This window comes from Gopherus flavomarginatus, chromosome 24 (assembly GCF_025201925.1).
Source record: "Gopherus flavomarginatus isolate rGopFla2 chromosome 24, rGopFla2.mat.asm, whole genome shotgun sequence".
Lineage (NCBI taxonomy): Eukaryota > Metazoa > Chordata > Testudines > Testudinidae > Gopherus > Gopherus flavomarginatus.
In genome coordinates this window covers 13,763,379-13,784,527 of record NC_066640.1, presented here as the reverse complement: position 1 = coordinate 13,784,527, position 21,149 = coordinate 13,763,379, and the positions used below count along the sequence as shown (strand labels likewise).

Sequence of the window (21,149 nt, the reverse complement as noted above, 5' to 3'; positions counted from 1 at the left end):
TGCAGATGGGCAGGACTAAGTGGAATCGAGTTGGCATTTAAAGGGCCGGGGTGCTGGGCAGTGCTAGCACTTTGCATCGCCCTGTGGAAGAACCAGCTTGACCCTGCTGGTGGCTTCCATCTTGCAGCAGCAGCATCACCGACCCCTCGGGTGGCCCTGTGCCTCCTTTGCTTAGTTCAGGAGGGTGCTGGTGGGGAGTCCCATCTGGCAATGAACCTGCAGGACAGAAACCATGGTGCATGGAGGAGATCACCACCAGGCTTCTAGAGAGAAGCAGAAGGCCCAGGCACCCCCCGAGAGGAAAGAGGAGATCATTTGTGGAGTCAGAGGAGAACTGGATCAACCTACTGAATGTAAAGTCTCCTCCCCTCCTCTCTGCACCTCTGGGACGAGGCCAGATCCTTTCCTGAACACCTCCCTCTCTGGAGCTGCATTGCAGCACTAGGAGATGCTGAGTTTACTGCCTAGAAAAGCCAATACAGCTGTAAATTACAACCCTTTCACAACAAACTCCGGGTGCTTTCCAGCAGGACCAGGGCTTGGCTAATGCTGGCCACCACTGGCTGAGTCAAGAACATAGCAGGCCACTGGCCACGGCCATTCCCTGGGAAGGCCCGGGAAAAAAGCAGCTGAGAATAACCAGAGAACTATAGCTGACCAGAGCTAGCTGCCCCCAGCCTGCCTGGCGCTCACTTTCCATACTGAGCTGCAGAATAGCTGATTTACATGGAAACTGGGGGAAGTAGCTAGGAGCTGCTTTGCTGTTTAAATTAACATCACCTTTCCCTTCAGTTTGCAAAGCTCAGAGGCCGATGCGGTCCAGTTCTCAGCCGGTAACCCATCAGCTTTAAAACATGTGCTTTAACTCCCACAAGGAGGGAAACTGTATTTACCAAGGGGCCAGTTTTATCCTTTGGCGAGCTGCTGGGTAAGATCTTGGAGCTGTAGTAGTCAATGTCATTTCCAAGTCATGCCTGGAGTTTGGTCCATCTGTCCGCTAAGCTGCTGTTCTCTTCAAGTGTGATCCTCCCATCTTGACTTACCTGGGAGATGACACTTCCCGTCCTGTTGCTGTGAGATCTAGCAGCCCATATCTTTGTAATTGGCTCAACTCAGGTATTATGCCCAGGCAGCCTCTTTGGGAACTGCTCTTAGGTGCCACCAGATTCCACCCCACATTTCTTTGAAGGTAGCATCCCTTTGCTGCAGTCAGAACACGCCGACAGGTGGAGTAGGTAGGCAGATGGACAGACTCTGCAGAATTCTCCTCCCATTTTGAGTGATAGGATTCTTCTTCACTTCCTGTCCCAAACTGCTGTGTAGTGTAGGTCAATAGCTGGATCAGGGGATTCAAATCAAAACTCAGGTCTCGACAGAGACATGAATTTTCTTACTCAGGGTCAGTGTCTAGCACTGGGCACACAGGGCTGTGACTTTATTTGGGGTCTCTAGTAAAGCTGGGCAAAAAATTTTCACCAATTAGTAAATTTGTCAGAAAAAAGCAGATTTGGGGCAACTGAAATGCTTGCAAATTTGGGTCAAAATCTGGTGAATAGTTTCAGCTGAATAAAATAAAATTCCTCATTTTTTAAAGTCCGAATGGCTCATTTTGACATTTTTGTAATGAACGGTTTTGACTTTTCATCTAGAAACAAACTGTTTCCTTTGGAAAACATCAATCAGAATCAATGCTTCGTTTGACAGTTTTAGGCGAAACATGGAAAAGGTTCAGTTTGGGTTCGAAAGGGACTGAATTTCTTTTCAGTTTGGCCATCAAACTGAAAAATCAGTTCTTCACTGAGCCCCAGTCTCCAGTCACTACAGGGCTAATAAATAAATTAATGAGACAATCCCAAACTCTGGATACAGAGACCCTGAGGTTTGGGGGAAGTTTGGAACTAGAGCCAAACTTTGTATTTTTGGTCCACCTCTAGCTGGAAGAAGTGTCCAAACTTTTGGGTGGCTTTTCTGAACTCAACCTCATCAGGCTTTTGTCTGTCACTAGGAGGGATTATCCCATACAAGACCAAGCATGGACCATTCTTACTTGGGTGGTGCATCAAAGTTCTCGGGAGGAGGGCTCCCTGCTGCATGTGTAGCTGGGATGTACATCTGCTAGCCCAAGATTTCCTCCAACCTTTAGTTCTCCGGCAAACACCTTGCTTATTAACTAGAACCCAGTAAGTAAATATTGACCTGGAATCAGGCTGTTCTAACAAGCAGCTCCAGATTCGGCAGACTTACGTGGTAAAATGTCAAACACATTCAGAGATGCAGGGGAGGTTATTGTCTGTTCTGCGCAAGGGTCTGAAAATTCAGTTTGCCTGCACACTGTTAATGGTCCGTGGTTAGTTTTATAACTGTACCAGAACTACCAACTGGAATTGTGGACCCAGAACTGTGCCGTCACACTAGACTGGAAGGCCCAGAGAACTGCCTCAGGCCTGAAATCTCTTACAAATAAATCCTGCGTTGTAACACTTTTAAAGATGCAACAAGCAACATCCTTTAGAAAATGGATATAAGTGTCAGGGTGTCAGACTGGAGCATCCACCTCTGACCTTTCGTTGGGTAAATTTCTGGGAGAGACCAGTTCAAAGGTTTATCCCTGCTTTGGGATTAAGAAATCCATGCCTAATGGGTTTAGACAGAGATCTGATTTGCAGCTTATAAAACAGAGAAGAGAGCAAGGAGGTGTTGGGCTAGCTGTTGCAGACAGACAGCAATATCTGTTGGTGTCATTTCTGGTTTCCTGGCTTTGCTCAGTTAATGCCCTGATGAGACAGGCAAGAGGATTGATCACTTTAGTCACCTCTGGGGTGGGACACGTGCACAGTGACATTTAGAGTAGAAAGCGGATTAGAATTCTGTACCCAATTGAAGCAGCAGGGGAAGCTCTCGAGTGAGCTGGAGGTTACCTGAGTTCGACCCAGGCCCCCACGTGCTTTTGCAAGAACTGGATCTTGAGTTTATACTTCACACCAAAGATGCCGCAATGGGCCGTTGTTACAGGTCAGAGGAAAGAACCCTTCCGATGGACTCGCCAACCCATCGTCTCATAGCACCTGGGTTTTCCGCAGGGTTCTTCCATACAGGAGATCTGAGGGGGGTCTGGCGGAGGGTAGAGCTGGGTGTGATCAGACTTAAATAATCCTTTTAGACCAAAGAACCTGTACTTGGAAAGTTCAAAAACAAGAAATAAACCCCAGGGTTTTTTTTGGCATTTTTCTCTCTCAGAACCAAGCTGTTTGAAAGGTGATTCCAGCAAAGGCGAAAGGGCTGATCAGAGCATGGGGAGGAGCCTTCCTCCCTTTGCCCCCTCTCAGCTCAGAAAACCCTGGCTTCATGGCTAAGGACTCAGGAGATGTGGGTTCGATTCTCGATTCTGCTAGACTCCCTGGCTGACCTTGGGCAAGTCACTGCATCTCTTTGGGCCTCAGCCCCCATGGGGATAATGATCCTTCCTGTGGCTGTCTTGTCTATTTAAACAGTGAGCTCTTTGGGTCTGTCTCTTCCCCCCATATCTATGCAGTGCCTGGCATGGTGGGGTTCTCAGCTCAGGTGGGGCCTCCCTCTGCTACTGAAATAACGAGCAGGAGCAGTACTCAGCACGGCCTGAGTATCATGTCATGGCCGTGATTCCCCCGGTCTTGGACTCAGAGTCTCAGACCCCACAAATTCATTGCAAGGGTGATGGATGCCTGGGGAGGCAGAGCACAGTTAGTGTCGTACAGAGTGGCAGCATTGATATGTTCCACCAGGAGCCAAGCCCTGAAACAGCCGAGGGGGCGATATCCTGTCAGCGCTGCCTTCAAAGAAGGCCAAACCTGCCAAGTGGAAAAATGAAGACTTTGCTCGTCCGGCGTGCTGCGCAAATGGGGATTCGATCCCGCACGCTCCTCTGCAGCCATCCATGGCATTAAGAGAGCCCAGCGCAGCCCCTTCAAACCAGACGCCCCCACTGCATGCGGCCTTTCGACGGGACACATGAGCACCTGAACAATTTCTCCTGCCTCCATTCTTCTGCGGAGAAGGGTTTGGAAACCAAATGGAGAGAGGCCTGAGTCACAAGGTTGGGACCCAGGTCCTGATCAGCGTCCAATATTCCTGAGAGCTTCAGGGGCCACTGGGACGTTTGGGGCCAGATCAGCCTTGCCGCTGGGCCCCAGCTGCAGAGTTCGGCTCCACGTCCAGGTCCAATGCTGATGTTCCCAAGCCTTTGGGAGGTGGAGTTTGGTTTTCTGTTGAGGGGTTGGGCCTGGCTGCTGTGGGTCTGGTTTTCTGGTTCTGGAGGCTCAGAGCCCAGGGGTCAGGTCTGCTCTGCTTTCCTCAGAGAGCCACGATATGGAGCTGTGTGGTTGTCAGCGACCCTCCAGCGGCTCGAAGGGCAGCTGTGGGATTGGGTGGGGCTGAGCCGCAAACTGAGGCATTTGAAATGCAGAGCAGAATTCCCTGGTTCATCCTCAGCACAATCCGGGTTACATGTGGCCTTTGGAGCCCTAGCGACCCCACCCCGGGAAGATGGCCCCTGCCCAAGAGCTCCCAGTCCTATGCACACTGATACAATCCACTCAGTGTCCTCATTAACCCTCAACAGCATCCCCTCTGCAGTGAGCTCAGCAGCAGCATCCTCCCCATACAGATGGGGAAACTGAGGCATTGAACAGGGTCCCATAAATCAAAGCTGGGATTGGCACCTGGTTGCCCCTGGCTGCCCACCCTGTGCTCCTGAGCTGCGTGCTGCAATCAGTCTTGCTGCAGAGATTCGTGGCAGTTTCTGTCAGCTGCTGGCTGTTGCTGGGACGTTAAGCAGATGGCAGTGGAACCAAAGCTTTCCATTCTCCAGCTCCTTCTTCCTCCCCATGTTGTTTTTGGATTCCTTGGGCACCTGCAATCATTTCATCTGGGTTAAACTGCTTGCACAGGAGCTCAACTTCTTATTTTCATTAAATAAATGTGATCTGAGGTTATCAACTCCAGGGAAAAATGCTCTCACGTTCCCAGAGACCCGGGCCATGCTCGGGGGGGGGGGGGGGGGAGGAGAACCCGTGTCTGCTGGATGCAAAGTTTATTGTGAGCCATTCAGCGTTCCAAGCACTGGAATCAGCTGCAGCGGCCGGTTACCCCAGTACCCAGTGCCCTTGGGAGACGGCTGCTTGCATGGGGATCCAATGTATCCATGCAAACCAGGTCTCCTCCTGCAGGGCCCCTGGAGCAGGAGGAACGCATGGCCCAGTTCCCTCCCCATCTATCAGCAGAATCCAAGGGGAAGACAGCTTGGCACCTCATTCCCACCTGGCCCCCGCTTGTTGCTTGGAGGGGGTCATCGTTAACAAGAGTTCAGCCATGAATTCCAAAACCCAACTGTGTTTATTAAGAGGATGAATTTCACAGCAGGAGCCACATGGAGAGCACCATGTGCCATCTGCTGATGCCAGTGGCAGACTTCCCAAAGTGTCACCCCCCCAGCAGACAATGCCCATGTCTTGCCAATCCCTGTCTCAGAGCATCCAGTATTAGAATGAGCCAGAACTGGCTGCTCTCCTAGGGAAGGAGGCCATTACCTCGGGCAGCTTTGTTCCCTCCCGGGGCGCTGGAGGCCCTTGGGAAATGATGCCAGGGCAGTGGAAATGTGAGCCTGATTTTCGTTACACCTGGGACCTTCCACCCCACAGATGCCCGAAGATCTGTGGGCTTTGTGGGATCCCCATGGAGGATGGGGGCATCTGCTTCACTCCCTGGGCTGCCTGCCTCCTCCACCAGCCCCTGCCCCAAACCCACCGCATTGGTGGGAGAAGGGGAAGTTCCACGCCATGTCAAATCTGACCCACCTGGCCACAGCTGCTCTGGACACACAGAGTCCTGGCCCCATGCAGAGAGGCTGTTGCAGGATCTGGGCCAGGGGGAGCCCTCCCGCCCACCCCAGACTGCTCTGGCTCGTCATCATCCTCGCGCCCAGCGGCCCTGTTCTGCTGCATGGGCCGTGTGGGGCAGGGATTTGTTCTGGTGGCTGAAACGTGTTTGGAATCAAGGGGTGAGGGTGTTTGACTCATTTGCTGCAGTCATTCCTGTCACGTTCTGGGGTGCAACCCAGACAGGTGAGGGGCTGGCACCTCTTACCCTGTTACCCCGAGTGCCTCCCACTGCCTGGCCACTGTGGCGCTCTGCCTGGGACACCCACAGTCAGCGTCAAGCGTGCACGCTGTCTCTGTGCTAGGCAGCCCTGCACCAGCTTTGGATCCTGGAACCTACCTGCAATGCGACAGATTCCCCCTGGCTTCCCCCAGCCTTGGGTAACACCTGGTGTGGTGACTCCACTCTCTGCCCACCCCCACTTGTCCCAGAAAGGTGTGCTCTGAAATGTCCAGCCCTGTCCTGGGACAATCAGACGTTAAGGTTCATTGTCCTTTTCAGGAGTCAATAGTCAACAGTTTGCTACATTACCCGTAGTTACCAAACAGTTCAGTTTAAAGACACGTTCCTTTGGAAAGGCCTGGTTACCAACTCCCTCACCAGACCTGGGTCAAACACACCTCCATCATCATTCCAGTATGTATCCACGGCGCCGACTCCTCCCCGTGTACACTCGTCCCAAGAATGTCAATGATCTGCAAGTTACACCAGGTGTATTTTGTACAGAGATTATTACAATGGTGTGTAGGGTGTGATTACAGGGGTGTTTCGTGTCACAGTTCTCCCTTAGAACAGCGTGAAAAAGCCAAGGTCCAGTTCTTTTGGTTCTGACCCACCTGAGTTTGCAGCCTCTTGAATTTCTGGTTGGAACGAACCGAAAATATCAGCTACATGCTTGGGTTAAAGCAAAGTGCCGAGTTGCACCTGGTCTTGTACCAAGTTGGCCCTGTGATGAGATAACTGGCTCTGTGGATATGGAGAAAGCACTGGGCCTGATATATTTTGACGTTAGCAAAGCTTTTGATACAGTCGCCCACAGTATTCTTGCCAGCAAGTTAAAGAAATATGGACTGGATGAATGGACTATAAGGTGGACAGAAAACTGGCTAGATTGTCAGGCTCAATGGGTAGTGATCAATGGCTTGATGTCTAGTTGGCAGCCAGTATCAAGCAGAGTGCCCCAGGCGTTGGTCCTGGGGCCAGTTTTGTTCAACATCTTTATTAATGATCTGGATGATGGGATGGTTTGCACCCTCAACAAGTTTACAGATGACACTAAGCTGGGAGGAGAGGTAGATACGCTGGAGGGTAGGGATAAGTGTCCAGAGTGACCTCGACAAATTAGAAGATTGGGCAAAAATAAATCTGATGAGGTTCAACAAGGACAAGTGCAGAGTCCTGCACTTAGGAAGGAAGAATCCCATGCACTGCTACAGGCTGGGAACTGACTGGCTAAGTGGCAGTTCTGCAGAAAAGGACCTGGGGATTACAGTGGACAAGAAGCTGGATGTGAGTCAGCAGTGTGCCCTTGTTGCCAAGAAGGCTAATGGCATATTGGACTGCATTATTAGGAGCATTGCCAGCAGATCGAGGGAAGTGATTATTCCCCTCTGTTTGGCACTGGTGAGGCCACACCTGGAGTATAGCATCCAGTTTTGGGCCCCCCACTACAGAAAGGATGTGGACAAATTGGAGAGAGTCCAGCGGAGGGCAACAAAAATTATCAGGGGGCTGGAGCACATGACTTACGAGGAGAGGCTGAGGGAACTGGGCTTGTTTAGTCTGCAGAAAGGAAGAATGACGGGGGATTTGACAGCAGCCTTCAACTACCTGAAGGGGGTTCCAAAGAGGATGGAGCTCGGCTGTTCTCAGTGGTGGCGGATGACAGAACAAGGAGCAATGGTCTCAAGTTGCAGTGGGGGAGGTCTAGGTTGGATATTAGGAAACACTTTCACTAGGAGGGTGGTGAAGCACAGGAATGGGTTCCCTAGGGAGGTGGTGGAATCTCCATCCTTAGAGGTTTTAAAGGCCCGGCTTGACAAAGCCCTGGCTGGGATGATTTATTTGGGGTTGGTCCTGCTCTGAGCAGGGGGTTGGATTAGATGACCTCCTGAGGTCTCTTCCAACCCCGATCTTCACTGGAAGGTAGATCGGGGCATGTGTGGGATTTGGCTCTATTTTGGGGGGACTGTTTAAACCTGACCCGTCTTTGTAGCAAAAGCTGGTGAAGCTTAGAAGTCTTCCTGATTTCTCCTGTGGCAGATCCCAGAGCCCCCAGTCAGGAATGGGCTGGGAGCTGCACAGATAAAGAGAAAGGCCTGGTCCCTGCCCAGTGATCTTACAGTCTAATTAAAGACAGGACATGCCAGAGGCATGTAGCACACGCCAGAGGGGCGAGGGTACCAGCTAAGGGATGCACGGCTCCATGGACTAGCTGCATACCTCACTTGCCATCTGGCAAGGAATACGGCAGGATGGGGGAGGAGAGAATAGATTTGCATTTGGGGGAGGCCCGCGTGGCCAGGGCCTTTCCCCCGGGGCCTGAAAGTGTCTGTTTCCAGCCCCACGTGTGCAAAGCTTTGTTAAAATCCAGTTACGTTAATGAGGGAAAATTTAAAGAAGGCGAATTTCCATGGGAGGAGCGTCACTAGCGGACAGTGGTTAATAGGAGTATTAGACAGATATTCCTTCCCCTCCAGCCCGGCTTGTTTTAATCACCTTCCGCTGCTCTCTTTGAGCTGCAGGATTAATCTGGCCCTGGCAATGGGCTGTCTATTCAGGAGCCAACCCGCCAGCTGCTGGGATTTATAAAACCGGCCCCTTCTATTTTCAGCTGTCGCTTAAAACCCCTCGAAGCACCTGCTGCTTCTGCTCAGCCAGTCCCTGGGGAACCTCCCCAGAGGAGCCTGCCTGGGCAGCTGCCAGTGAGGTTATAGTTAGAAGCTGATCGTCACTGTCCTGCCCACGATTTGTCTCACCCTCCCTTACCCTGAGACCTTGCTCCACATTTAAATAAAACTCTTGGGTTCAAGAGTTTATCGGCTTCAGCCCCTCACTTCCCACTCCCTGCCTCCCGATGCAGAATCGTCTGCCCACCCCAGCGCTGCTCCCACCTGCCAGCAGCTGCAGGGACTGCGCCGGGCGCCCTAACTATGCTCCGTGCAAGGGCTCCGGGGACAGCGCAGGGGGCTTCCGGCCAAGCTGTCCCCTGGACAGCAGAGTGCAGACAGGTGACCAGACAGGCCACCTCTGCAGTGGGTGGTGCCTCGTGGGAAAGCAGCGGGAGGGCTAGGAGCCCAGAGATGGCCCAGGCCCACATTGTGCTGGCTGCTGCACAAACCTAGAATAAAAAGACAGTCCCTGCCTCAGGCTGAGTAAATCTCGCTGTGTCCCCAAGTAAGGCTTTACCCCGGCTGGAATCACTGGATGGAGAGGCTGTGGAAAGTTGTTTCTGTCCCTTGTCTGCCACTTCAGATTAGTATTTATTTGTACGACAGCAGCACCTAGAGACTGGGGTCACTTTGTGTTAGGGGCTGTACGTACACCTAGGAAGCCCTTGCCCCAAGGAGCTAACAATCTAAACAGACAAGACGAAGGGTAGGACGGGAAGCAGAGGCACCCCAGTGGGACTAGCGTAAGGCTACTGACACAGCCAGGGATTGACTGGGGTCCCCTAGTCTGATGTTCTAGCCACTAGGCCATGCTGCATCGCAGGGTGCCCAATTAGAGGTTGACCTCTCTGCTGGAGATGAGGCCTTAGCTGTGTTAATGAGGGGGAATAAAAATGAACAGATTGTAGCAGAAACTTCCTCCCAGCCACAAGTCCCCTCCATGCGTCCAGGCATGGGATAATTGCTTCCTGAGCTGCTGCTTGACACCTCTTTCAGTCTCGTGGCTTCCAGAATCCCGGAGCCCTGGCTCACCGCATTGACACCTTTGGACAGGGCAAGATCCTCATCTGAGTTTCTCTCCTGGCTAAAGCTCGGGGGATAGACGCGATTCAGTCTCGCCTTTTACGTGGTGCAGGACAGGACAGAGATCTGAAGGTCATTCTCGCCCCGTTTCCAGGAGAAAATAGGTTCCCATGTGTTTTTACAGCTTGGCCTTCATAAATAGAGAGAGAAGATTTATGGATCAAAGATAGCTTTGTGTCTTATGAGGGTGAAGGCTCAGTAGCGCCACTGTATTTAGGGCTGGCTCAGCTTTTCCATTCTAAGCCTCTGTGCCAGCTTATGGCCCCCCCATTTAAGGGCACACAATTTGTTTTGGGACGAGAAACAATTGGGAGTTGAGCTCCTTGATCCTCTGTGGCCCTCGCTGCACGACGCTGGCTGGTTGTGCCCGAGCGTTCTCCTCTGGAGAGCCGCATGCCCTAGATGGTGCTGCTTTTTATTTCTGTAGCCTGGCCGAGGAATTGTTTTGCAGCCAGGGAGGGTGGCAGGCGGCGGGGGAAGTTCCTGGTTTGCCTAGAAGGAGGGCGGGTCGGAGGGGCACTCCTGGGCGTCAGGAAGCTGAAGCTCAGCAGCTGCCGTGATTGAGCTGGAGGAAAGAGTGCGCCGGCCCGGTGAAAATTGGGCCCCTTTGTTGCCACCATGTGACCTTGGGCGGTTGTTGTTATTGGTAATACAGGAGCAACTAGAAGCCCTAGCTGAGCTTCCAGCCCTGCTGTGTCAGGGGCTGTACTGTGAGACGCAGTCCCTGTCCCAAAGGGCTCACAGTCTAACTAGTCAACCCATGGGAGAAAGGAAACGTCATTGTCCCTCTCGGACGGAGGGGGAGCTGAAGCCCAGAGTGGGAAAGTGACTTGCCCAAGGTCACCCAGTGCAACTGTGGCAGACCCCGGGTTAAACCCAGAGCTCCTGAGTCCCAGCCCAGTGTCTTACCCTCAAGGTTAGTCTTCCTCTCAAAGCAATGAGGGCCTGATTCTCAGTCACCATTAATGTCTAGGGGAGCAAAGCAATCCTCAGCACCCTCTGGACGCCAGGCCCTTAGTTGCTGTGCTGCCTCAGTTTACCTAGGTGTGAAATGGGGGTAGCATTGTCTTCATTAATGCTATCGTGTTCCTTGAGAACCAGTGAGCAATCACTGTGAGCGCTGGGTTCACTCTCCATCTTCCTGCCAAGCCGCTGGGCACATCCTGAATGGACTGTGCAAAGTTTATTGACCCAGAAGTTTTCTGGCAAAAAAAATCAGATTTGGTGACCCTGAAACATTTTGTGAACTTGTATCAATTTCAGCTAAGTCTTTAGCTAACTCCTAAAAGCAAACCGAAAAAATCGAAATGTTCAGATATTTTTTCGATTTGAAACAGCTTTTTATTTCAAAATTTCCTTTCATTTTATTTTTAGAAAATGTAAACAGAAAAGAAGCGTTCAGTGTTCGACGTGAAACTGATTTTCCCCCCAACTTTTTGATTTGCCAAAAATTATGTTTTCAGTTTGACCCAAAACAATTTTTAAAAGCAATTCAGACTTGCCAGTGAACTGAAAAATCGGTCGATCACCGAGCTCTAATCCCAAACTCAGCGCTTGGCGGGAACAGCCTCATGGCTGAAATGTGTGGTCTCAAGTCCCAGGCAGGGGGTTCGTGGAGCAGCGACTTCTCTGTCTCTGTCCTTCCTTCCCAGCAATGGTGACGTTCCCTCGCTCCTGGAGCCATGAGACTCCGGAAACATGGCAGTGCCCAAAGTCTAGAGTCCCAGCCAATGGACAGCGGAGCCGGCCAGGGCGCAGGTACTGAAAAGCTTGTTCAGGATGTCAGGGACCGTAAAGAGTTTGTGCTGTTTGGTTGTGTCCGGTGTTTGGATGGAACTAGAGGCCAGACTCCAAGAGCAGGAAAAATCAGCCAGTGGATAAATAGCAGGTTCTCCCTGCAGAGTCTGTGCAGCCTGGTAATTTTCAAACTGTTTTTGCTCCATCCAGCAGGGCCGCGGCTAGTGAGACAGTTAGGAGCCTGCCAAGCTGCCCTGCTCCTGGTGCTGTGCATCAGCTTCTTAGCTCGCTGCGACAAGAAAGCAGCTCTGTTCACGGGCTCCACACACGACATGCTTGCTAGATGGCTGCAGGGGCTGGGATTACATCATGTCTCGCGGGGTGCTTCCAGCCTGGCTTATGTGTCCCAGTGTGGGGGCTAATGAGTCCCGTGCTCCTGGGGTCACCGTCTTTCAGATAAGTCTGGCCCCTCTGTGATCACATTGTGCAACCATTGAGGTGTGAATCCCAGTGGCCTGGCTAAATTCCAGTCGGTGTAACGCCATTCTGTTTTCCCCACTCTGTTGCAGTTTCATCTGGATACAGCACACGTGTCCACTTCCTATTCTGAACCACTGGTGTAGCGTTGTTGTGCCCTGTTAAACAGCTGCTGTGTTCCAACCCAGAGGTGGCTGCATTTCAGCAATGGATGCAGTTTTTCCTGTCTCTGCTTATGGATTTAGGCACCTTTGGGATGAAAGGCCAGAAAGAGACATAGAAGGTTATTCCTACCATGGGGACCAAGCTGATATGAATGGGGATGGAGATCAGATTCAGTGACGCTGCAGGGTTTTGATCCCATTGTTTTTCTCTGCGCTGCAGGTGTTCCCTCTGCCATCCCTCCCAAGGAAGCAGCCCACGGTGCTTGTGGTGTGTGGGCCCCATCAGAACGGTGCCATCGGCTTGGTGTGCGCACGGCATTTGCGGGTGTTTGTAAGTATCCTTAACAAATCACCCACTTCCTTCTCTGCCACCATCCTTGTGCTGCTAGGGTGAGTGGCCCAAGGCTGCGATCTCAGAAGGCGAGAGGAGACTTGATCCCATGGCCTCTCGGTCCATGCTAGCAGCTGTGACAGAGGCAGCTCTTTGGTTCCTCAGGGTAGCTGCCCCTGTTAATTCATTCATCAGAGATTCTTCACCTGCAGTAGGAGATGCAAGGATGGGGACCTGGTACGGATCCCCGTTCTGCATCACCAATTGGCACCAGACTCAGATCTGCAGGGCCCAGGTTGACACCCAGGGGCTGTTTGGGGGCCCAGGAAACTCTTAGACTGTTTCCTGGGGGACGAATCTCCACAGGGCAAACTCAATCGGTACCCCTGGCAAGACCTGGCACCTCTGTGGGCTGCCCTCACAGAGAGACCCAGGACTGAGTGGGTCTCACAGACTAGACCCCTCCCCTTATCTATCCGTTCAGAGCTGAGGGATGGGGGAGGCCCCCCTCACTTTCACTGTCTATGAGCCACCTGTTCTAGGGACAGAGGCGCCTTTCACCAGTACTAAAACCCCCTGTAACAACCTTCCTTTGTTACTGGAGTCCTGGGGCAGCTAACCTGATCTTGCAATGAGATCCAGAGTGTGGAAGCAAATGCAGTTTGGGGGCTGCGTGACCTAAGCAGGTCTGATATCCCATCAGCTAGAGGGCAGACAGCAGCCTGTGCATTCAATGGGCCCGATTCTCAGCTGCTCCATTCGCACCCTGGGACACGCTGGGGGAGGTGGGACTTTGGGGTGGTTGAGGAGCTGTAGCCACCATTGTGCTTCCCGTGTTCTGAGCACCCTCATGCCCCCAGAGCAAATGAGAGCAGCCCCAGGGCTGCTCTAATTTATGCTCTGCTCCCGGTGGCCCCTAGAAATGGGAGGATAACCCTAGTCAGAATGCTATCCCCAGTGCCAGGGACTACTGGGCACAGGGCTGGTGCAGAGCCTTCATGTCCAATGTGCAGAGGCATCACAGCATGCTCTAGGGAGGTGAATATCCCTTGTCTGTATGGTTGCATCCAGAGTCCGCCGGGTCCAGTCATGAAACTGCAGGAAATTCAGGAGCCGCTAAACGCTGCCAGAGCTGACTGACACACAAAGATCAGACAAGCTAAAAACAGCAACTCCCAGTGAAAATCCCGTGGGAAAGGGTCAGGCAGGGTGGGAGGGGATGGAGCAGAGAAAGCTAAGAAAAGTGCAAGCTGCTTCTCCGGAGCCCCACGCCCCGGCAGCGAGATCTGTCTGACCGTGGCTTGTCTCCTCGGGGGGCCATGGGACAGCGGTTACAGGGTCAATACGCTGCAGGATTCAGTAGGGAGAGCTGCTGCGATAGACACATGAGGCTGGTGTCTCCCTGCCAGATGTCACAGCAGCGGGGGTGTGTGTGAGTGAGGGGGGGCACTGGGGTGCTCCCAGCAGGGCAGAGAGTTCACTCTCCTGGTAAACTCGGGGGTGGCTTGTCTTTCCCAGCTCTCTCAGAGCCTGGGAAGAGTGGGGGGATCTGTCCCGTGTGGTGCTGCAGTCTCTGTAAGCGCTGTCAGTCGCAGAGGTCCCAGCATGGTCCAAAGCCGGGCAGGCCCAGCGGCAAACACCGAATGGGAGCAAATGCAGCATCTCCCTGGACGCCTGCTAACGCCACCCAACCGCCTTCCTTCAGTGCTCCCCGTATCCCAGCAGTCAGCTGCAAGAGCAGATCCTGCTCCATTACTCCTGGCTAACACAGGCTAGATCATGCCAGGCTCCCAGAAAGGAACCAGCTGGGCCCTGTAACCATGAGTGTCATCCTGCCATTCCTCCCCCGATCCCTGAGGGGCTGTGGGAAGCCCCCAGGAGCCCACCCAGACAAGCCCCTGGGGGTCTGCCAGTGGGTTAGACCCAGCTCCTGCTTTCAATACAAAGCTCATCCACTTGCCTGCTGCAAACTAGACCCACAGGGATGCCCGCGTGTGTCTGGAAATGTTCCCAGTGGCCCATTTCCACGCCCCAGAGGAAAGTCCAGGACCAACACTGGATATGATCAGGAGCCGGTCTGGTTAAAAAACCCATCTCAAAGATGCTAGCACTGCACCGTGTCCCCCCTTCGAATGCTTTGCAAAGAGTGATTAAAACCCCACTCCCCTGGGGCGATGCAGGATTCTCCCTGCTCTTCTAGTGGGATGACCAAGAGAACCGACTTGCCCGAAGTTACTCAGGGAATTGCATCTTCCAGTGGAACCCAGGAGTCCCGAGTCCCTTGTACATAGCCACAAGACCACCCTTCCCATCCCTCAGGTAGCCATCGGCTATGCCAGTCTTTCCGAGTGGGCCATCCAGCTGAATAACCCCCCTGCAACCATTTCCTTAGTGCCATGGCGATTCCCGATCCAATGCCCACTGGGCTCAGGGCAAGTCTTTCTAGGAAGAAGTGGAGTTTTTTACCCACAAAAGCTTATGCCCAAATAAATGTGTTAGTCTTTAAGGTGCCTCTGGACTCCCTGTTGTTTTTGTGGATGCAGACTAACATGGCTACCCCCGATACTGGGCCCCAGGAGATTTCCTTTCTGCCTGTGGCCCTTTAAGATACTGCGGGGGTCGGGGGGGCAGAGGGCCAAGGTTTCTGGGTTGCATGCAGCTGCCAGTCAAGGTGGGGCAGAGGAAGGAAGGGGCTGGGGTGGGAAGAGGTGTGTTGGGTGCGGATTAACACGTTCTCTGCTCCCTGCCCTCCGTCAGGAATACGAGCCGACCATCTTTTACCCCAAGCGGTCCCCGAATTCCCTCTATCGGGATTTCACCACCCAGTGCGAAAAGATGGACATCCCCTTCCTCTCGTACCTGCCAACGGAGGTGAGTGATGCCCCGGTGGCACGGAGCGCGTGGGCATGGGTGTGTGCGCACATGCGGTTCCCCTCCCCTTTACTCTGCCCGCCGAGCCGGCCCCCATTCAGATCCAGAGCATACGCTCTCCAGCCATGTTGGAGACACGAGCACCCCATCAGAAACCCAAACTCAGCAGCTAAAGTTCTTCTGGGGTTCAGAGTCGTCAAAGCCTGGCTTACACTAGTGTTGGGTGGTGGGGTGGGGGCAGATTTCTGCAGCCTGGCACAGCAGGGGCTTTATAGGCATTGGGGACCTTGGGAGACTTTTAAATGGCCAGTGGGGAGGGAGTCTTCTATGCGGGGGGTGTGGGGACATCTCCTGTGCAGGATTCTCCAAGCTGCCATTGTGCCTAAGGGAAGCGGCTTCAGATAATTTCAATTGTACCGCGCCGAGCTCCCCTTTCACGAGGGAGATGGGCCAGGGGATTCCCTGGTCAGCCCCCATGGGGCTTTGTCAGGCTGCTGTGCACACTGGTGCTGCAGGGCGGCAGGTGTGTCCAGGGGCGGCTCCAGGCCCCAGCACGCCAAGCACATGCTTGGGGCGGCAAGCCGCGGGGGGCGCTCTGCCGGTTGCCGTGAGGGCGGCAGGTAGGCTGCCTTTGGCGGCTTGCCTGTGGAGGGTCCACTAGTCCCGTGGCTTCGGCGGACCTCCCGCAGGTGGGACCAGCGAACCCTCTGCAGGCAAGCAGCCGAAGGCAGCCTGCCTGCCGTGCTTGGGGCAGCAAAATGCCTAGAGCCGCCCCTGTGTCTGTCCAGGGGCTTGAAGAACATCAGGTTTCTAGCTCTTTTGAAAGAGCGGCCCCTAGTGCTGTGGCTACAGCCTGTGCTCTGACTCCAGCTGCAGAGTGTGGGTGGGGTGGTGGGGATTTGGAGGGAGGGGTTTGGCTGTGCCAGTCACATGCATCTGAGCAGAGCCTTTCAGCTCTAACTCTCTTCGGGGCAGGGACTGTCTTTTCGCCCTATGTTTGTACAGCCCCTAGCACAATGGGCTCCTGGGCCATGGCTGGGGCTCCTAGTGCCATGGTAATACAAATAATTAATAACTCTAATTACATGCAGTTCTTTCAATCCCAGTAAGAAGGAAGGAGCAGGGTCTCCTGGGTTAAACCCCCCGGGGTCTAATACTAGTGTGTGTGGAACCCAAAGGCTGAGATTAGAGGGAAAAGCAGAGACCAGACTAGATTCGAGGTGTATTCCGTGCAGGGATGGTTTTGGCCTCTTGTTCAGGCGTCTGATCCGAGCCTCAGGGTTCCAAAACCTCCAAACGGCGAGTGTAATCCGCTCACGGCTGGAAAAGGAATTAGTCAGTCTTATTTCTTCCCGGCCCAAACAAACACTGCTGGCTGTTTTCTTTTTCAAACGTTGGGCTCGGCTGGAGGAATGTGACCTCAAATTACTGTCCTACGTGGCTCCATTCCATTGCGTGGGCAAGAGCACAACTGCTTTCAAACCCTTTGGGGTTTTGGTCCCCGATTCTGCCGCAGGCTCTGGAAATGCACAGTAGGAGAAGTTTCTCGTTACAGCAACAATAAGATCAAATATGTTCAATTAAAAACCTATTACAACCTGGCTCCTTTTGGGGGGCAGTGTTTTTTTAAGCTGTGCCATAGAAGTTCAGCATCAGGACAAAAAAAATAACCCTGTACATTAATTTTTTTAAAGACCTTGCTTCTGGCCAGCACAGCAGTTTTTCACTCTGGCGTCCTGGATGTTAGCAGCTTTTACTAAACCTCCAGGAGGCCAGGCCTGGTAACTTTAATCTTGTGATTTCTTCGTTCTGGGAAGCCACCTGTCACTCCAATGCCTGTGGTCAGGCCTTAAAGAGAAACCTCCGCAGGAGAACGATAGAAAATGACACAAATGAATCAAGCTGGGTTTTCTTGCTGCACTCAGAAGTCTGAGGGCTCTCTCTTGCTCTGTCTTCATCTTTGGAGATGTCCCCAGGGGACTGTTCCTCTTCTATTGAGGGCCCCAGCCACTTGTGATCATTAAAGATCCTCTGGCAATTTTTGTAAGAGCCGGTGTATGCTGCCCAAACCCCAGGTGTGGCAATTTCCAGCTTGCTTCCCTATAGCCCTCCTGCCGTTTGCATTGTGCATGGGATTATCTTCACTTCCTGGCCTAAACTGCACAAGCCATGTTGCTACGTGTAGTTAGACAGCTGGAGCCGGATGGTCTTTCATCATGCCTGTTGGATGCCACCCAGTCTGCTGTCACACCAACCGAGGCCAATGGCTCATGGTTACAGCTTCTAACCGAACCCAGTAGCTGCAGCCACCACCTACCGACAACCCCCGCCCCCAGCCTGCGCCTAGAGCGCGCACCCCAGCGCTGAACGGTGCTTGGTACAACCCACATGTGCTTAATCCTCCTGCCAAGCCACCTCCTGAGCCCCCTGCGATAGATATAAACTGCCCCCAGCTGTTCTCTCTCCAGCAGCTGAGCTGGCCAGACTCTTCCTAGAGGTTGATCTTCAGTGCTGGGCTGGGCAAAAGTTCCCAGCTAATTTGGATGGCAGCTGGTCCTTTTCTCTGCACCCAGGGCATGTTGTAGAGGGACACTTGGATGGCGGGAGAAGGCTCTGGGAGATGCTTCTCTTTCTCATTGAATGGTCCTGTCAGTCCTTCGGGGCCTTGCAGCTCTCACGGAGCCAGCATGCTGACATCTATTCCGTCTCCGTTGGAGTGACGAGGAGAGGGGCAGTGGCCATGGAGAGCGTGGCAGACAGAGGGGATGGGGCCGTGCTCCAACATGAGGGTCAGTCCAGGGGTAACATGGGATGGGGCAGCCAGGACCGCGAGTCAGCAGCCCAGTGCACTGGAGCGGGTGCACTCGGTCACCTTGGCCTGTGTGCGCGGGAGTCCACAGAGGGCTTGTGGGCTGGATGAAGCCCCCCTGCTGGGTGCCGTGAGGTCAGGCTGGCAGATGGGGGTTTCTGACTGGGTCCCACTCCCTCCAGGTCCAGCTGATCAACGACGCCTACAACGTGGTGATCGATGCCATCCTGGGAGTCGACGCCGAGCCGGGGGAGGTGAAGGAGCCGTACACCAGCATCTTAGCCACCCTGAAACAGATCCAGATCCCCATCGTCAGCCTGGATGTGCCCTCAGGTGGGGATCCCAAAGCCTCCCCGGGGGACCCCCGCCTCTCGCCTTACCCTCTCCTATTGGTACTTGCTCTCCCCATCCCGCACCCAAGAATCCTCAGCCCTGGTTACCCGCCTTTCACCACCTCAGGTCCAAGTGGCTGCAGGGTCTCACCCACACCAGCCACATGATCTTACTTCGCCCTCCCCTTCTGCTCCTCCCACCCCCCTCTCTGTGGTCCCATCCCCTTTCTGCTTGTCCTTTCCTGCCCTTGGAGTAGCCGGCAGGATCCGATCCACCAGGTAGCCCTGACCCATCCAGGGCCTTTGTCCTGGGTGGCAAAATTCTGGAAACAGCCACAGCTCCAACAGTAGGAAGGGCTGATCACCAGCGAACCCAGTAAGGACCCCCCCACCTCCTGCATCTCTCTCAAGCCCCTCTGCAGCCAGGGACCCCTGGGGTTACTGGTTACGTGCTAAGAACAGCTTCAAGGATAGCAAATCCCCAGGCCAGATCAGTTATATCATTGTGTGCATAAGAGCGGAGGACGGATAGGACTGTCTTGGGTTCTGGTCTCAGGTCTGGGAGGGAAGTGAGGATTAGTGGGATAGCATAGGGGAGGTGGGAGTCAGGACACCTGGGTTCTGGTCTCAGGTCTGGGAGGGAAGTGAGGGTTAGTGGGATAGCATAGGGGAGGTGGGAGTCAGGACACCTGGGTTCTGTTCTCAAGTCTAGGAGGGAAGTGAGGGTTAGTGGGTTACTGCCTCAGTTTCCTTCCCTATGTAGATTAGGGAACATGGTATGAGCCTTCCGAGGCTAAGTTTGTAAAGGGCCTTGACTTGCAGACTGAAAGACGCTGGTGAACTAGGATAGTGGTTCTCAGCCAGTTTCATTCTGGGACCTCGCTGGGGCCTCTCCCATGCAGCAGTGAACTGGAGTGCTCAGGGGAGAGGCAGATTAGCGAGAGCGAAGCCGGCAGACAGCACTGCCTGGTCTCTGCTGGGCTGACAAGAGACATTCAATGGGGTTTGTAGGAGTGGCTGAGTGAGTGGCCCTAGGAGTGCAAATGCTGCCTGTAGGCCTGGGTTCAAATCCTGCCTCAGGCAGCTACTGAGAAGCGAGTCCACAGTGGGATCCAGCCACGGGGGGATCCGCTTACATTACAAAGCCAACCTGCAGCGTCTTTTGGGGTTGCCACTGATCAGGATGGGGAGGGGGTGTTGTCAGAGCTTGGAGCGGGCGTCTCGCACAGTAATACGCTGGAGCTTGTGCTATCGGATGCCCAGCTTCCATGGGCGCGTGCTTTCCCCGCCACAGTGTGACGCGAAGGAGGACGTGGTGCATTACTGGGATCCGGACGAGCAGCTAGATGCTGTGCTGATGCTTAGCTTCTGGCGTGGCATGGAGACAGCCTTTCTCCTCCCTCCAAAAGTGACCTAGCTTCTCCTCTGGGGCTCTGACCCTGGGGAGCATTTGAACCCTGTCTCCTGCGTGCCAGCTTCCCCTATTCCTGGGTGTCCTTCACATGCCAGCCGCCCTGGCTCCCAGCTGAAAGGGAGCTGCCTCGCGATGCATTCAAGGCATTTGTAATAAATACTATGCTCCCCAAAGTGAGACATGATGTAATTTCAAAACACAGTCGTGTCTGGGGGCCGGGCCTGGTATTGCCATCAGACTGCAGCGAAAACCCCTGCCCGGCCCAGCCAAGGGAGGAACAAACAGGAGCCCTGGAGATTTAATGTGTAAATTCCCACCTAATGCCAGGGCCTGCGTGGGAGAAGCTGTTCTGGCTCTGCCCGGCCCTGCATCCCCTAGGCTGGCCGGACACACGCCTCACTCCTCAGCTGAGTTGGCACGGCGCTGCAGAGCTCTCTGCTAGTGCTACCTTCCACTCTGTCCGGTGGGTCATGGGTGCGAGACCAACTGGTGTGGGCAGAGGAGCCAGTGAGTTCATTAATCTACCAGGTGGGATGGAAACCAGCCACCTTGCTGCTTGGCATTCTGCATCTGGTTATTTATTTGTATAGCCCTGGGCGAGGTTGACGGGGTATCGCAGCTCACTGATCCTAGCTGAATTCCAGCCTAGGAAGAGGCATTCTGCCTCTCTCTAAATTCCCTGAGTGGCAAGAACTGGATCCGGCTTCCTTCTTTGCTTCCTCTCCCGCAGCGTTGCTGTGGGCCAGATGCACAGCTGCTGAGTTCCGCACTAGAAGTGGCTGCATTGTCAGGCATTAGAGACTAGCCAGAGCACACAGTGTCCCCTGATCGCTCCTGAGGGGCATGAAGGGGCTCTTCACCCAGCCAAGGTGTGACGGGTTCGGTCACAGAAGCCCCCTTGGGAGTGTTATGTGATGTGCTGAATTTACCTCTGAGCCTGTTTTCTCTGCCAGCTTGGGCCTCCAGAACCCTGCCTTGTTGAGCCAGACATGCCAGCCTGCTGCAAACACAGACCCAGGTCTGGTCCATGCCCTCAGAGCTGCAGACTTCAACCAAAAACTGCTCAGCAGGTCACCTATCTCCAGCACCCAGACATCCAGTTCCCAGTGGGTACAAACCCCAGATAA

At 53.7% G+C, this 21,149-nt stretch overlaps 1 protein-coding gene across 5 annotated transcripts in view; it reads left to right on the top strand.

Moving 5' to 3' along the window:
* YJEFN3 (YjeF N-terminal domain containing 3) overlaps positions 1 to 21,149 on the top strand; it is a 51,802-nt gene that overhangs the window by 26,649 nt on the left and 4,004 nt on the right. For all 5 annotated transcript variants that reach the window (XM_050934097.1, XM_050934095.1, XM_050934096.1 and 2 more), the window contains 3 exons: positions 12,486 to 12,596; positions 15,354 to 15,467; positions 18,459 to 18,609. In XM_050934097.1, the coding sequence (XP_050790054.1) occupies positions 12,486 to 12,596; positions 15,354 to 15,467; positions 18,459 to 18,609 (376 nt within the window). The remainder of the gene's footprint in view (positions 1 to 12,485; positions 12,597 to 15,353; positions 15,468 to 18,458; positions 18,610 to 21,149) is intronic.